The sequence below is a fragment of the Thunnus thynnus genome, chromosome 9 (assembly GCF_963924715.1).
Source record: "Thunnus thynnus chromosome 9, fThuThy2.1, whole genome shotgun sequence".
Classification (NCBI taxonomy): domain Eukaryota; kingdom Metazoa; phylum Chordata; class Actinopteri; order Scombriformes; family Scombridae; genus Thunnus; species Thunnus thynnus.
Genome location: NC_089525.1, coordinates 14,508,064 through 14,526,190, shown reverse-complemented (window position 1 = coordinate 14,526,190; position 18,127 = coordinate 14,508,064). Strand labels below are relative to the sequence as shown.

The 18,127-nt window shown below is 42.8% G+C and overlaps 1 protein-coding gene across 4 annotated transcripts; it reads left to right on the top strand.

Annotated features, from left to right (window-relative positions):
* Nucleotides 1–288: 288 nt before the first annotated feature.
* Nucleotides 289–16,901, top strand: ctbp1 (C-terminal binding protein 1). 4 transcript variants are annotated; one of them, XM_067599053.1, is made up of 11 exons: nt 289–453; nt 1,609–1,657; nt 2,019–2,161; nt 5,842–5,996; nt 6,334–6,478; nt 6,596–6,802; nt 6,985–7,199; nt 8,030–8,160; nt 8,268–8,395; nt 12,561–12,678; nt 12,766–16,901. In XM_067599053.1, exons 3-11 carry the CDS (start codon nt 2,101–2,103, stop codon nt 12,950–12,952), a joined length of 1,347 nt encoding a protein of 448 aa, XP_067455154.1. In that variant the 5' UTR covers nt 289–453; nt 1,609–1,657; nt 2,019–2,100; the 3' UTR covers nt 12,953–16,901. The 4 variants fall into 4 exon arrangements, with proteins under 4 accessions (XP_067455154.1, XP_067455156.1, XP_067455155.1 ...); XM_067599055.1 differs by lacking the exon at nt 289–453 and adding an exon at nt 516–687; XM_067599054.1 differs by lacking the exon at nt 289–453 and adding an exon at nt 683–798.
* The last annotated feature ends 1,226 nt before the right edge of the window (nt 16,902–18,127 follow it).

Below are 18,127 nucleotides of genomic sequence, written 5' to 3'. Positions count from 1 at the left end.
CTTTACTAATAGCAGGTTTTGATGTATGACCAGTTCATTTTTTTTTTTTTTTTGTCTGTAGGGGTCAAAATAAAAGTTTCAATGATTAAATTAAGCTCAATTATAACTAGTTATAACTAACGATGACTTGACGTTATCTTTTGGTGGGTGGGTGGGTGGGTGGGGGCAAATGTTTACTTCTTTGTAAATAATCAAGTTAAAGTACACCAGCAAAGTTTTTGATAATGACATAAAGTTGTACTGAAAAGTCCTACATGTCTCTGTCAGGTAGGTAGCCGTTCCGCCGTGGAAGGTGAGGGCGCTCCTTCCAGTCCACCGATGCTTTTTTTCACAGACTGACCCCCCCACCAACAAGCCACTTCCTCTTTTGTCTAATTTCATGGCGATCGGGAGAGAGGGAACGCCACCGACGCACGCACACTGTCTCAGCACTCTCGAAAGAGTTTATTCGGGGTAAATAATTGACCATTTTTGCAAGATTTCGGTCACTGGTTTACACAGTAGTCCTGCTTGAATTCAGTCATGTGGGCGATGCACCTTTCCCTGTAGAATTAATCGTTTTTTGAAGCTTGTGGGTCAGATATTTCACATTGTAGCGCCACTCGCTGATAACAAACCGGACGAAATGGGCTCCCCCTCCGCTCGCATCTCTCCCGCACGCTAGTTTAACGGCGCTGGATAGCTAACGTTAGCAATGCTGCCAACGTCTCATATATGTAGTTATGTTCACGGTTAATACGGACACCCTTCACAACTAAGTTTCAGCCAAATAATACTAAAAGCTGTGCATGCCAGGGGGTTAGCAGGGTTTTGTTTTTTCAATTAAAATGTTAGCTATTAAGACCCCTCAAGTGTTTGTGTTTGGGTTAGCTAGCCAACATCGGCTAGCTAGCTGCCTTGCTATTGAGTTACTTAGCGTTAGCTCGGAATGCTAATCAGAAGTTAACGTTAACTAAACTTATTGAGAAGGGGCAGACTAGTTATTGTAGTTGGTTTTGTCGCCTAACTGGAGCTAAATACGTGGAGCATTTGCACGGATCAGACAAATATCTTCCGCCATTCATTGTATGTGCCCCGATTATTCTCGATAGCTGAGAGACGGGCTAGCTAGCGCTACAAGCTAACATTAGTTAACGGTAACTTGGCTGCGAACAAGAAGGATACATTTAACTCTGGGAAATAACCCAATTAAGTTAAACTTCCGTTCAATTTGCCACTGAAACATTAACTGATAGATGTTTAACTGTTTAATTCACTGTATGTGAATGCGGTGTTTCTACTGGAAGCTAAAGTAACATTAAAGTCGACCACAAAGTTGGAAACCGTGATCAGCAACTCTAACAAGTTGAATTAAAAAAAAGTAGTTTGTTGTAAAAGTAAAGTGAGTGAATATCAGCCAGTATGAGCCTGTCCTGAACGAGTTATGAGCTCAAATGACCTATATCAAAATGTTTGCCATCAGGAGTTGCACATAACACTGTATTTCAGCGACTGCTTCTAATTTTGGTGCCATGTTTTTGTCTTCTTTCTTAACGAGCCACCCTAAATGATATCAACATCATGACATTGTCCTAATCTAAAGTCAATATACCATTTCTGTGTTTACAGTGTAAACTAAGTTGTCAACCTGACTGGCACAACGAACATTGTTCTACAGGTGAGTGTCTGTCTACAGTACAGCCTGTGACTAAATGTACTTTAAACTTAATCAACTTTGAAAATCTTATTACAGAATTATACACTACTGCTGCTGAGTGTAGATTTTTGAAGTTATTTGTCTTAATCATCTTTGTGTAAGTTGTTACATATGTAAATATTACATTTTTATGCCCTCCCAATTTTAGTTATTGCTATTTTTTAGCACATAGCATATATACAGCATATATTCTATTGAGTACTGGTGAATTTGCCCTATTTTTAGAGTTTAATAACTTTTCCCTCAGAAAATGGTGTACGTGTGTGTTTTGTTTCTTTCTTTTTTTTTGTCTTTGCTGATTATTATACCTGTGTGTTTGCAGGTGGAACTAAGTGGACTTTATTAAGGGGCTCCCTAGCACTCGGATCTGTTCTTCTCTGTCCCAGGTTCAGACTGCTTGGTCTATGGCTCTGATGGACAAACATAAACAGGTCAAGCGGCAGAGACTTGACCGCATTTGTGAGGGTGAGATTTCATACATACATATACACACAGTAAAAGTAAATATGTTGGAGCGTGTGTGCCTTTATGGGGTATGTTTTGTTATTTAAATGCAGAGATTAAGATAAACAGCCAGCTAAGCCTTTTATTGGCCTGATTGTAAAAAGACATATGTTTTGCTGTGTCCACATGTTGAAACTACTTTTTTTTTTTTTTGCTGCAACCTGCATCTGTGTTAACTATGTAGACAGACCAAAGTAAGATTCAGTGGCAGATTTTGAAAAATGATCTGTCATGTGTATTCTTTGAACCCAGAAGCAGACACTTCCATATCATGTTTGTAGAAGTCTGCTTTTTAATGGCTGCTTTTAATATATTATACTGGCACTCTAGGGATGTTGTGATTTGAAGATATTTCCTTTGTTTTAGTGTAATGAAATGCTATAAAACCAATGTTTGTTTACATTGTAATGGACTGTACGATGTATAGTTGGTGTATAAGCAGTAAGTAGCAAAAGTTATAAAAGTAAGCATAAATAGGTATAAAACAGTAAAGCAGTGATAAGGTGGCTTCCCACTATGACAAAGGCAGCCACCAGTTAGTCCGACTGACGGTGAGATGTCACTTTTGGGTAGATTTAGTTTATCAAAGCAACACAGTACATAAAATAAGCACAGCAGAAACATCACATAGGTCAGACCACCGGTTTAACTATATATCTTCAAACGTTACTGTTATGGCTGAAAATGACAACAGAAATAAAGAAAATAATTCAAATCACCTGCCAGTTGTCTACCTGGAAGTGACTGTTGTTGGCAGCGTGACGTCAGTGATTCGGTCTATTGATGAACATATTTGTCTGTAGTGTTTTTCTGAAGTAGTAATTACTACTTAATTAGTAATTACCTCCTCTCTGTGCATTTGAGAGTGGTGGCATTTGATGTTTTAAGTTATTTATAAAATTTCTATGCGAGGAATGCGCAGGTCAATTTTTGGTTGCTGTTAGGAGTTAATATATGGAGATGCTGCACTGAATTTCAAACTATAGATAATAGAAAATTATTTTTACTTTTGTTGCATAAAAGTATATCCAGTGATGGATGGTACAGTGCACATGTCTGACTTTTTCTTGAAAAGCCAGTATTATGAGTAGCAGAGTGATGATTGAGTTCAGACATAATGGTGATCTAAAATGGAGGGAACAGTCTGGGAGAGTCTCTGGAGACGGGTGAGAGGGAGAGGACAAGGTGAAGGGTCGTGGCCGCAGCTACAGGGAAACGGGCCAGCTGTCTCTTTAAAAAACGACAACAGCCCCAAACCGCCCTCGGCTTCGGCTTCGGCTATGCTAATGAGGTTAGTGCTGGTTGGCTGGCCCTCAATGGAGCCGCCCGTGATTGGAGGCTGGCCGTGGGGGAGGGGCTGGGCGTGGATGACAGCTGGGATCCAGCCAGCCAAGAGCAGGCTGACAGAGAGAGAGAGAGAGAGAGAGGGAGAAAAAAAAAAGAGCGATAGAGGGAGAGCAAGGCGAGAGAGGGAGAGAGAGAGAGAGAGGAAGACGGGCTGACAGACTTCATAATGCAAGGTTAGGCCCTGTGCTCATGTGTTTTCTATTTTGGAATGTATTTTTGAAATTTGTGATCTGTGGGGGAGAGATCTATGGTTTGGGTGTGGTGCAGCTATGTGTGTGCAGTTTCCCTTTTATGTTCAGCGCGTATTGGTGTTCGCAGCCGTTGAGAAGGAACTGAATGACTGTGTGTGTGTGTGTGTGTGTGTGTGTGTGTGTCTAGCTGCGTCTGGGTGGAGTACCGCTGCTTGCTGCATTATCATCGTTCACTGCCCCTCCCCCCTCACCTCTTACTCCTCCAACTGCGGCCAGAGGGAGAGTGAAGAGGAGGAGGGAGTGAGGGGAAAGAAAGGGAGAGGGAGGGAGAATGAATGAATCACTGAATGAATTGTATTGTGTGCGGCCATGCTTGTGCTTCGTAGGCCTCGGGTATGCCAGTGTCCTTTACTCAAATTACTCTGTGTGTAGGCCTACTTGTATATTTCCAGAGCAACTTTTTCAGAGGCGGTCTTTGTGACGATCCCCTTGGGGTTTTTTTCTACATCGTAAGGGTCTCTTTGTGCTTCCAGTATGTAGAAGTAGGCCTGTTTAGCGTTCTTGAACCATCTGCAGTGAATGCTACGTCGCATTGCTAAATGGAGAGCAGTAGATTGTATGTTCTATACGGTTACCAGGCTGTACATTTTTTTTTCCTTCTTATTTTTTTTGCCAAAGTGCATTTCACGCACGCGTTGGGAAATCTCAGACGTCAGAGGAAGTGTTCACAAATATTTGTTTTCCACCCTCCGCTACCAGCTCCCAACTCCCTTCCCTCCTCTGCAGTCTCACCATTACCTCTTGCCCTCTGTCCAAGTAAATGTTCCAGCTAACACACTCCCCCACCCAGGGACACACACACACACACACACACACACACACACACACACACACACCTGTCACGCAGCAGGGACAAGACACTGTGCACTGGTGCATGTGTGGGGTTAGTCCAAGCCAAGAACTGCTTAGGAGAAGAAGAAAGAAAAGAAAGGCATAAAAAGCGTTTGCTGATATTACCGTTCCACTTATTTAACACTTCTGCATTGGCAGAGATGTGACATTTATTTATGTCATTGATTTGTTTTTGAAATGCAATATTTCTTTTGTTGGTATAATGGAAATTGGCCATGGCGCAGATGTTTGCCAGCAAGGTGTATGTATGTATGTGTGTGTGTGTGTGTGTGTCTGAAGAAAAGGGGGAGAACCAGAAAAATAGGAAGGAAGGACTCCTCCAGACGGGAGAATTTAGGTCATGACTCAGACCCCCTTGTGAACCCCCCCACCACCTCCTCTCTGAGACCCCGCAGTTTTCTCCACCCCTCCCCCAGCCGCCACACTCCCATCCTCTCTTCCCCCTCCCGTCCCAGCCCCCTCCTCTCTGCGTGTGTGTGTGTGTGTGTGTGTGTGTGTGTGTGTGTGTGTGTGTGTGTGTTTGTGCGCTCTCCTCATACAGTAGGCAGGTCAAGTTCCCAGGCTTAATACTCTATCAAGTGCTCTGCCTCACTGACCAGAATCTAACCTTCCCCTTATGAGGAGTCTTGAGCAGAACAGAGATTGATCGATGGCAGGACGGTGTATATCGGTTCCACGTGTTCCTAAACAGAGCTGGAGTTCAGTACCAAATAGGCCAGAAAGCTGGACGTTCTCCATGCCCCATCACATTTTTAGTTACACATTACTTTTGTAACACAGCTTCTGAAGGAACACACTCACACATCATCCTGGTAGTTCCCTTTGGGTGCTGGTGGATGCATTGGAAAAAGAGAGTCATAAAAGTCTGAGTTATTATTGTCTAAGAAGTGTGGCTGTTAGTCCTGTTAACTGTAGCCATGTGTGCAGGGTCCAGACATGAGAAATACAGACTGTTGAGTCACTAAACCTCTCGCTTAAATTTACGAGTACTGAAATACAAGTGTCATCAACAAGCTTCGTCATTAAAGCAAGAAAGAAAAACAAATGTTTAACAGAAAGCTTTTAAGTGTTGGCAACGTTGTGTGCCTTCATTTATTTTATTTTATTTTTTTGTATCCTGGATTTGTAATCATTTTGTAATTGAATATTTAGCCTTTTATTTATTATGATTGTTCTTCCTGCTCTGCTCAGGTATCCGACCCCCCATCCTGAACGGGCCAATGCACCCGCGCCCACTGGTGGCCCTGCTGGACGGGCGCGACTGCACTGTGGAAATGCCCATCCTCAAAGATGTGGCCACGGTGGCCTTCTGCGACGCCCAGTCCACACAAGAGATTCACGAGAAGGTAAAGGAGACACACCCACACATGTCTGTACTTGAATCACTATCCATGAGGGTCATTATGATGTAATATGAAAGAATTTAACATCTGCACTGCGTCCAAAAATAGGTTGGCTTCTTCATTCTCATGTTCTTCACTTTTGTAAATAATGAATCTCGGATGTTGTACAAAACCCAAACTGTTGGCAATGTTCTGTCTCCGCCGCACAGCCTGACAATATTTACTTATATTTAGCCAAGCTGTGTGGCTTTACTGTCCTTGATCCTTGTTTAAGGGGTGTAATATTTAAATAACAGGCACAGTTTGTGAGATAATTTAAAAATGTGTTTGTCTTCTGTAGGTGCTAAATGAGGCAGTGGCCGCCCTGCTGTACCACACCATCACTCTGTCCAGAGACGATTTGGAAAAGTTTAAAGGCCTTCGAGTAATTGTCAGGATCGGCTCCGGCTTTGACAACGTCGACGTGAAAGCAGCAGCTGAGCTCGGTGAGGGGATACAACTTGTACATAGTACACACAAATGTAGTTCAGAGATAAGCTAACGCACAAAATAACACTCAATGTTTAATATTCCCCTTTCCTCTTTTCCACGCGTCCGTGTAGGCATTGCAGTTTGTAATGTGCCAGCCTCCTCGGTGGAAGAGACAGCCGACACTTCGCTATGTCTGATCCTCAACTTGTACAGGCGAGTCACCTGGATGCACCAGGCCCTCAGAGAGGGAACTCGAGCCTCTAGTGTGGAGCAGATCAGGGAGGTGGCAGGCGGTGCCGCGCGTATCCGGGGTGAGACGCTGGGCATCATCGGTCTAGGTGAGTGAAGAGCATGGATGAAGTTAGTGCCTTTAATCAGACAGTTGATGGTCAGACAGTGTGCTGTAGAACCTGTTGGGTATTTATGCTTCAGTAAGAAATTTCCAATCTTATATCTGTTTTAGCTCCAGTGAAAGAACCACAGTTGTTGTTACTAACTTCTATTTCTCTTGGCTGTCCAGGGCGTGTTGGCCAAGCGGTGGCTCTGCGGGCTAAGGCCTTTGGTTTTGGCGTGATCTTTTATGACCCCTATTTGCCCGACGGTGTGGAGCGCTCACTGGGCCTGCAGCGCATGGCCACCCTGCAGGACCTGCTCATCCACTCTGACTGTGTATCCCTGCACTGCAGCCTCAATGAGCACAACCACCACCTCATCAATGACTTCACCATCAAACAGGTGAGTAGGACGCACTCTGAATACGCAAAAAAAAACACATGTTGTCTCATGTTTGAACTTTCATCAGAAGGTATTTTTCCAACCTCCTCAGTTTTATCTGTGCAATTATGTCAGCAAATTGCCAGCCTGTATGTTAGAATTCATGCGCAAAAATGTAAATGGTCAGTAGATTAGAGAAGATTGTATCTTGTATTAATGGATTGGTGTACGGTTTTATCAAATTTTGGGGAATTTGGATCCAGTGTTTGATCCATGTTTGAATCTCATGCCAAAGGTGTTTTTTGGTTTTTTTTTTCTCTCAACTTTTGTGCACCCTGTCCTGCCACAATTTTCCTCTTGCTGTGTGTGAGAATAAAATGGCATTTGTTTACTCAGAGGCTTAGTTACATTAGCTGTAGAAATAGTATAATATCTGCCTTATCGCTTAATAGATGAAGGAATGGAAAAATTATTTATGCACCATGTCAAGTCTAATATCCGTAATTCTGAACCATCTATTAAACCATTAGTTGATATTTTGCGACTTATAGAGAAAGCTAATGTTATTTAGAGTCAACGTTCTGTTCTATATACAGCTTAAAGCAGTTGGCCAACAGTGCTTAAGCACAATTGTAACAGTTTAAACAACCTAGATTTTAATTTGTACAGAATGATAGTTGAACCAAACATTGCTCCCAACCTGTAATATTGATCAGAAGAATAAAAATAGAATCTGTTTGTCCCAAATAATTTAAGTCCACGCTGTTTTCTTTGCTACAGATTGAAAGTTTCAGCCCTCTCTGGCTCGGTCTGCTCCACATTGTTTTAATATTACTAACTCTGTGATACAGATGCGTCAGGGAGCCTTCCTGGTGAACACGTCAAGAGGTGGTCTGGTCGACGAGAAAGCATTGGCTCAGGCCCTAAAGGAGGGACGGATACGAGGGGCTGCCCTGGACGTCCACGAGACAGAACCGTTCAGGTACCCATGACACGCCAGAGCCATGTTGCCACATGTACACCCAGAGAAGTATATGATGCACAACCTCATTACTCTTCTCTATAACAACCTTTCTCCCCCCTTAACAGTTTTTCAACAGGCCCTCTGAAGGATGCCCCCAACCTGATCTGTACCCCGCACACATCGTGGTACAGCGAGCAAGCGTCCGTCGAGGCTCGCGAGGAGGCAGCCAGGGAAGTGCGCCGCGCCATCACTGGTAAGTAGGGATGTGTTCAAGTTGGGTTTTTTTGTTTGTTTGTTTGTTTTTTTACCCCAATCCCAATCTGAGCCCTTTTAATATTGGGTATCTGTTGATACAGAGTCCAAGTCCTTTATATTTACCTAAATGAAACACCTGCCCATGACACAAGGTAGAACTTAATTGATCCTGAATTAAATGTTTGATGCTCAGTATACTCTACATCGTAAAAATGATCATATACACGGCAGTAGAAGATATGCAGCAATATGTATATGGCACATTAAAATAATGAAATATATTAATCACTAAGTATGGAGTTGTTTGGATTACAAAAACACTTGTGACTGTAGTGTTACAGGTGGAGTTCTTGATCAAAAATGATCTTCAGCTGAGTACACACACCAGGTTGCAGAGAGCACACAAAACCAGCAGCCAAGTTTCATTTGGCCCGCCATCAAGTTACTCATAGAATCAACATTAATTAGCGACAGCTGATATGACCTGCAACCTGCGATCTTTGTCATTTTAACCAGCAAAAGCGTCAGCTGGTGATAGATAACAGTATTGGATCGCGCATACTTCGGTGTTGTGTGTCGTTGCCCGCCAAAAACGCTGTCTTGTCTTTTATCCAGCTTAAAGACACATTTTTATGATACATTTTTTAGATCTTGGTTGTTTTTGACTGTATCTTTTAACCGGACGAAGGATTTTAGTCATCAGATGCTTGGATTTTAAGTTATGAGTGAGGCAGTGGCTGAGTGAAACCATACATCTATGAGGGACAGACGTATTGCATACCATGCCGCGTGTTGACTGTCACCTACTCCAGAAAGCAAACAGGAGTATCACTCACCTCAAAGAAGACACCTGCAGACTATCAGGTGAACAGAAGGATATTCTCTCGTCCAGTTACATTGATACTGCCCCTGTTCAGCCAAAAAAGATAGCTGCGATGAGCTCAGCTGTTTCCGACACTGTCCTGTGGGACACTTCGGCACAACCAAGGCCATCATCCTGCTTGACCCCTGCGGGAGCCGTGCCTGCTGCTGCCTACACTCTGTCCAGTCTCACTGTCCCTAGCTCGGGCTGCGTTGCGGACACTACTCCGGTGCTTTCAGTCGTAACCACAGATGATCCATCTATGGCCATCCCTGCTCCTACGGCTGCTACATCCAGCCCCTTGCCTCCAACCCTGCTGCCTGCACCCTCCCAGGTTCATCCACTCAGGCAAAACAGTCAGAGTACCGAGGTGTATCCCAGGACTGTGGTTCCCTCCGCAGGAAGAGGACCTCGAGAGGACGCCTTCAGCTTGTCCCCTTCTCCCTCCTGTTTCATTGTAGGCTCATCCATTGTCCAGCACATCTACTGTCTTAACACAGAAACCTTTTGCTATCTCGGGGCTCAGGTATTCCACATTAATTCATTGCTTCATGGACTGCTGCGGGATAATTCTCCTGCGTCCTCAGTGGTCACACATGTTGGATCTAATGATATTAAGCTTCAACAATCTGAAAGTCATCTGAAGTATAATTGTAAAACTCTTGATACTGTCCTGGAGTCTGGCAGACAGTGTGTTATTTCCGGACCCCTGCCTTCTCCTCAGTTTGGGCATGTGAAATTCAGCCACATGCATCAGCTACATATGTGGCTTAAAGGACAGTACTGTGCAGTGGGAATTCCTTTTGTAGATAACTTCCTTGTTTTTCGGAAGTGACCTGACCTCTTTGCACGGGATGAACTTCATCTCAACAGAGAGGGTAAACGACTATTAGCCTACAATATTGAACTCACACAGTCCTGTAAAGCGTCAAAAGAACGACCTCCACATCATTGTCATTTTGCAATATCAATCCATAAAAATACCCACCTGTTCCTACCACACTTCAAAAGCTGTGAATAGTGACATATTCTCCATTACTGTATAGTTAGCTGTCGCAATAACACAAAGAAATACCACAGTATGCCTCACAACAGCTCAGCCTCACACAATAACGTCGTAGCGATCCTTCATTATGGCAGAAACACACGCAACCTAGTAAAATTGAAAATCAGTCAGTCCCAACTGACGAGGCCCAACCCTGAGCCGATAAAGTAGGCACTTTTGAATATTAGATCCCTCTCTGGCAAGACATTTTATATTAATTTTATTTCTGAACATGGTCTTACCTTTTTATTTTTAAAACCGCTTCAGCTTCTTTGTTAGTCTCCTCTTAACTTCACCTTTTTATACTCCAATAGACAAAGTAAAAGAGGGCATCAGATCGCTACTTTTCTAGCACATTTTCTAACATTTGAATACTTCGCAATGATTATTAAAGCACACCAGCCTGTACTCACTCTGACTGTCTGTCGGCCCCCAACACATGACAGCAACTTGTTATCTGAGTTTTATGATTTCACGTCCACTGTTCCTCCCAGTCATGATAAAATCACATGGTGGTTTTAATTTTTATGTCAACAACCACACTGATTCAAGGGATTTAGATTTCTTGGATCTTGTTGCTTGTCTCGATCTTGTTCAGCATGTACAGAGCGCCGCCCACATTCATAGAAATACACTGGACTAAGTTATTACTGGGGGTATTGATGACATTTCATCCATGGCCAAAGCCCCTGTTTCTGATCTTTTTTTTAATATCACTCTTTCTACATCAAATGACTGTCCAGAGACTGTTGTTGTGAAGCATAACATTAACAATGAAGTTAGAGACAAATTTCAAATCTGGTGAACACCTTTCCTCCATCCACCACTGGCTTAGTTGATAATTTTAATGTTGATTTAAGATTCTCATTAGACATAGTTGCTCCTGCACAAATAAAAAGGCAATTAATTTGCAAATCATCATGGAAAACTACTGCAATTTGTCAGCTGAAAAGAAATTGTCAAAAAGCTGAGAGACGATGGAGGAAAAGCAGACTACACGTTCACTTTGACATTTTTAAAGGACAAGTTATAATCTACAATAAAGCAGTCTGGAGAGAGAGACAAACCCGTTTCTCAAACGTTATTTCAGAAAAACAAAATAATCCCAAAGTGCTTTTTTCCACAATTTACAATCTTCTAAATCCATCACCTGCTCTCATTCTTCATAACAACTTGACTCTCAAATGTGAAGAATTTGCTTCATTTTGTAAAGGAAAAATAGTTTCCATTAGAGCCAGCATTATAAATAGAGACACTCAAACTTCCTGGGATCTCCCTGCCTTGGGCATCCATCTATCATGTCATCCTTTTGATATGATGTCAGAAGATGTTATCAGTGAAGTAATTAATGAATGAAGTCTTCCACTTGTGTTCTAGACCCCAACCCGATCAAGCTGTTTAAATCCTGCTACCATAGTCAAGAAATCCAATCTAGATTACTCAGAGCTAAACAATTACAGACCCATTTTTAATCTACCTTTCCTTAGTAAATGTTTAGAGAATACTGTTTTTAATCAACTACTTGTTCATCTAACCAACAACAGCATTTTAGAAAAACTCCAATCTTGTTATCAAGCAAACCACGGCACAGACAGCCCCACTGAAAGTTGTTAATGACCTGAGAATTATTGTGGATACAAACAACGTGGCTGTCCTTCTTCTTTTAGACCTCAGTGCAACATTCGATACAACAAACCACAAAATTTTAATTGACAGACTTGAGAAATGGGTGGGTCTCTTTGACTGTGTTTGCTTGGGTGCTTATGTATCAGAGACTCATGGTGTTGAATATGGTATTCCTCAAGGAAGCATTCTTGGCCCAGTAATGTTCCCACTTGGAAACATTATTAACCGTGGAAGACACTCTCTGGATATTAGAATGTCAAGCTCTCTATTTTTTTGATCTGGCTTTCAAATTCAATTTGGAGTAATGCTATAGCTTTAGTTTTTAAGTTTAAATCATTGGTTTTTATATCATTTTATCCCTGGTGGTCATTGACTTTTATTCTATTTTCAAAACTTTGTTTTATTGTTGTGATTCTAAGTCTTGCAAAATTTTATTTATTGTCTATTTTGCTTTTATTCCAGCAAATGGGAGGAAAGTATTTTTGGTGGCCAGTCTGTAAATGCTGTTTATCAATTTATATTTGCAAATATCCAAAAAAGAAGAAAGCTGATAGTAGTAAGAACTTTGTTTTTCATCAGAAAATCTCTATGAAGTAGTAATGGTCAGTTGTTTTTTTTTTTCTTTTCTAGGGCGTATCCCTGACAGTCTGAAGAACTGTGTGAATAAGGAGTATCTGATGGCAGCCTCTCAGTGGCCCAGCATGGAGGCCGCCACTGTTCACCCAGAACTTAACGGAGCTACCTACAGGTGAGAGGAGTAGATGTGGAAGATGGTTAAACATCAGGGGGGGTTATGAGGCTGAGCATGGATCTGAAATCTTCTTCTGTGTTACAGATTTCCTCCAGGTCTGATCAACGTTGCAGCAGCAGGGGGTCTCCCAGGAGCTGGCGCAGGGGTAGAAAGCCTGGTTTCAGGAACCCTGGCGCACGGCATCGCCCCAGTCTCTCATCCCCCACGTGCCCCCTCCCCGGGGCAGCCTAATAAGGCCGAAGCCGACAGAGACATCCCCTCTGACCAATAGCCCCCCCCGCCGCCGCCAGCACATTCCGTCACCTCTGGAAACCACCCCACCACCCCCACCCCACAACCCCCACCTCTCAGCATCAGACACAGCCCGACCCTCCAGTACATCATCGGCAGCACCAGTTTGACCTGACGTGGATCTACACAGTCTTGTTTCTCAGATCACATAACCAGCCCAGGATAGACCCATCCCATCCCCACCTCCCAGAACACACACCCTTCCATCCTCGTCCTCATCTCACCCACCCACCCACCCACCTACCTGCCACCCCGTCCCTCCCTCCCCTTCACTCCCCCACAACGTCAGCAATAACTGTTCTCAAGGATTCAAAGATTGGATTGGTTTAGTTCCTTAGTTGGCCGTTGTTTTAATGGAAATTTGATCTGTTGTGGTTCTAGGTGTTAATGTTTGTTTGTTTGTAAAAAAAAAAAAAAAAAAAATGCATTTCTGACATGAGGCTTTACAGTTTGCAGTCCTCTGACCAGAAGAGGCAGAAAGGTTAAAGCCCCCCTTTGTACATTAATGGCTCATGTTACTGCTCTCTTCTTCTTTTCTTTTTTTTTTTTCTCTCCCTCCCTCCACCTTTCTTGTGATGGGGGAAAATGTGTACTAAAGTAAACCAGACAGAATCACAAACTATACATCCTGTCCTCCCCCACCAGGCATCTAGCTACCCTCCGCCCGGTTTTGCCCTTAGCTCTCCCCTGACACTGTCGTCAGCTTTCTCAGCAGAGTGCTGTCAGTGTGGAGCTCTCTCAGACTGTCAGAGTGTGTTTTTATCTGATCAGCTCATACTTAAACTCTCAACCCCCCCCCCCCCACTGAACAATGTTCCTTTTTGATGGAGTGATACCCAAGATCCTTTGTCACCTCTTACTGCTGTGACCGTCTAGTTGAAGGACAGTCATCCCCGTTTCTACATGCTTCGCCCCTCATGGATCGTTTTTGTTACGAGATAATAGCTTAAGAGTGTCATATCAGAGAGCACCTACAGCCGCAGTGCTGTGTGTGAGGTCCTTACACACGGTGCCCACACAGAATCAAACGCAGCAGCTTTTTCTTACTGGGGGGGAAAAAAAAAAAACAGGAGCATGTCAGGGGCCTCGCCAGCAGAGGGCACTGTCTGTCTGAACACTCAGACGCTCACACGCTTTCTGCAGCTCACTTCAGTCAACCAGACGGGACAGTTACGGGTTAGCTTTAGTGACGTGATCACACACTGCCGACATACAAAACACAGGACGGGTGACCAGGGATCAACCACCGCCTTATTGTTTTAAGATCTCACCGCACACCCCACCACCACCACCACCACCACAATCACAATCCAGCACCCACCCGCTCACCCTCCACTCCTCTCCCACTGTCATGGCCCACCCTACACATCTGCTCATGAACCAGTATGCATCCACCAATTCCTTTAAACGTGAGGGGACAGTAGAGTTTAGATACCCTATAGGAGTAAGGGGGACAGTGTTCTGCTGGCTTTGTTAATGACAGTGGTGTGTTTGTGTGTGTCCGTTTGTGTGCGCGAGCATGCGTGTGTGTGTGTGCGTGTGTGTGTGTGTGTGTGTGTGTGTGTGTGTGTGTGTGTGTGCGTGTGTGTGTGTGTGTGTGTTCCCTCACTCTGTTATGATAACAAGCTGTTGTCTTTCCAAAGGAATAGTCCCTAGGAGTAACTCTTTAACGCTGTTGCCCTGGTGTCAAGGGAACACCTTTCTAGTACCTCAGTAACAGATATTGAATGTACCGTGCATACCCTTTTATTTTTTGTACAGATTTTCTAGATACTTCTTTACTATTCTTTACCAGAAGGGTTGTGAAATTGTAGCAGTAACGATACAATAAAAGAAGAACATTGCCCCATGAAATAAATTGACAAAATCTTTGTAGGTTCTCTATAGGTTACTGAATACTCAGGCTTCAAAACCAATGTTTATCTCTTTGCCTTTACCTTTTTTGTTCCTCATTGTGGAAAATTCAGCACAACGCTTTCCCGTTCTTAGACTCCAGCCTGTAGTTGATGTGTTTTGACCTCCATCTTACCGGCTAATGAAAAATGAGGAAAAAAGAAAGGTGGTCGTCGTGGTCTGCTAGTTTTCTTTTAACTAGAACAAGTAGTTGTAGATGCTGTTTTGTTTTTCTTTTTGACCCCCCTCCCCCCCTTTTCATTGTCAAGCTGCTCTATCTATAGTGCATGTGAGGTAATTTTTTAGGGGAAAAATTATTGGCTTAAAAATTTAGTGTCATCTTTGCTGTTTCCCCTCTGCTCCCCGGGCCTTTCCCTTCAACCCCAGAGTGTTTTCAACCCAAGTTGCCATTTTGTCGTGGTCAGTTTCCATTGATGTACAGTTTTCCCCTCAGAGTCTATGAGAGACATGGAGCATGTCTGTGTCCTGAGATGCTAGGCTCCTCTGTCATGTGATGAGTATATATTTTTTAAAAATAACCCCCATAGTTCGGATTATGAGCATAATAGTAATCTTAAATTTTGCTGTTGATGATGATTATATATATTTTTTTTCAGTTCAGCAGTGCACTGTTATGAAAACCGTTCTGTTTTATTGTAGGATTTCATTTTTATGGATATGCTGTCTGTGTTCTACATGTTGTACTGAAACATTTCAGAGAAAACAAGAGATCCCTCTCCCAGTGATTTTTTTTTTTTTTTTCTTTTCTTTTCTTTTCTTTACCCATCTTATCCCAACTGTCCTTCCCAGCTGATATCCTCTGGGCCTTACTTGTATTCTCCCTGTAAAAGTAGCTGTTATAGAAAGTCGCCATGGAACCACTCACTGCCTTAATACAGTTGACCACAGCAGGTGAAGTCAGGAGACACACCCAGTCGAAAAGAACGGGCCAGGAATCAAGGCCGCTCCACAAAAAGCTCCTCACACCCCAACTAGGTCTAAATCTACAGCACCTTGCATTTCCTTTTCAGTAATGAACCACATAAAGCCTTTTGTTTTTGGCTCAAACACATAAATACAGTGTGAATTTTTCTGTGCATTAAAAAGATGCTTTTTTTTTTTGTTTTGTAGTTTTTAAAAGCTCAAGTCAGCCCGGCAGTGTGTATGTGCATAGGCTAACAGATAAGCACAGCGTGTATGCTCACAAAACCACAGCTGATATTTCACTCTTGGGTGTGAGAATGCCCCCACCCCACCCCACCCCACCCGCCGCCGCCACCACCACCACCACCACCACTCTGGGTCTCTTAAAGCGTCTTTCACACTGCTGCCAGAGCCCCAGTGGAGCTGGAAGGAGGAGGAGGAGGAGGAGGAGGAGGAGGAGGAGGAGGAGGGGGCACAGCGGACACTGGTGTGGTCTGTCAAAAAAATTTAAAAAAAAGCTGAAAACTATTACGGTGAGAATCGGTCACTTTTTCTCTCTCAGGGTTCAAATGCACACATATCCTCCAGCAGTCGCCCTCTGTCTCGTGTCCCTCGTCCCAAGTTTTCCTCCCTCAGAATGTAGAACAGCCTCTTGTGTTGTTTTTTTTTTTTTTTCTTTTTTTTTTTTTTAGAAACCGCTCTCCCCTCGTTCCCCTTTGTGCACAGGTCTGAACTTTTTCTTTTTTTTTTTTTTTTTTTCCTGTTTTGCTTCCTTTTGGCACTGACATCTAACCATCTAACGAGGAATGAATGAATGAATGTTTGAAAGTGACTGTGTGTAATGTTAAAATTGGGAAATGTATTTTTACAACATGTGAACGTGTTTTTCTTTCCACTCACTCTCATTGTGAATTGATTTTTTTTTTTTTCTTTCACCAGACTGCAAAAACAAAAACAAAAAAACAAAAATGGAAAAAAAAAATCTCCTGTAACTAGGCTCTTAAGCTTTATTTTTGTTTTGTTTACTTTTTTATTAGAAACAATCATGTTTGTGATGGTAACTTCCAATGGTAAACTCCACACCGTATTTTAATAAAATCTTAAAAATTAAACATTTGCTGTTTTGTTTAACTTTCTGAATGATTCCTCGACTGATCTCTGGAATCCTGTTGTGTACTTGAAGTTTAATCTCTGCCTTCAGTCATTTCAGCTGAAAATGTTTCTGTACTTGATTATAGTGGTCAGTGAGTTGCTGACAATTAATGCCAGTTGCCAGTGTCTAATCACTGATTACACGTAGCAGCTTGAGGTCATGGATGGAGCTGTGTTTACAGAGCTTTTGTCATAAACAAAATTGTTTACTACCGCAGTTTGTCAGTTCTTTTATATGGCAACGAGGGGCTATGCAGTGCCAAGACGTCGGGCACAGCTTTACGAGTGGGCAGACTAGGTGGGGCGCATGGGAAAAGGGGGCTTCTGTGTAGACCCACAGGATGGAAGAGGGCGGGGGATTATCAGCCCCAAAATTGCTACCACATGCACATAACCGGGCGCCTGCACTCTTAAACAAATGAAGGGACTGGAAGCTGACGTCCACTCACTTGAGGCAACTCCAGGAGCCTGCTGGCCCCTCAGCAGTGTTGAACATCCGTGTGTATGAGTTCATCATGGAAAAGTTAAAGATGGATCCTGTTTATTGACTCCATTAGTTGTTCATTTAAAGGATGCATCCGAAGATTTTTCAGGCTTCAGACTAACAGTTTTTTGCTTTGTCAGTATGTTGGACCAATACAGTAACCAACGTTTAATTAGCACTAAGCACAAAGTACAGCTTAGGCTGATGTAGGTTTGCAGGTATTTGGTTGTAAAACCAAGTAAAGACAAAGAGGGCGTGAATGTGTGTATCAAATTTGATTGTAGTTAATGGTTGTCAAGAAATTTCACTCAAAACCACAAACATCAAACCTCATGGTGGTGCTAGACAAGTAGTCGGGCGATCACTTAAGTCATGAAAGATCCCCACCGCACATTTTTCAAGATATAAAAAAACTAATAATAATATTTGTGTCTGACATGGATTTTCAGCAAAAAAAAAAATTCAATAACCTTGTTAAAATTACTTCTACCCCGACAAAACCCAGAATCTATGAATATGCTAATATTTTTCATTTCAAGAGTTTAACTGCTGGACACAAACTGTCTTGCATTTCATTAAAATGTCCATTCTCAGTGTATGTGCACTGAGTTTCCACATCACACCAGCATACTGGACCACAATTAGCTCCAAACTATTACAAGTCAAGCTCGTCGGTACTCACCTTAAACTCTGGTGAGCACA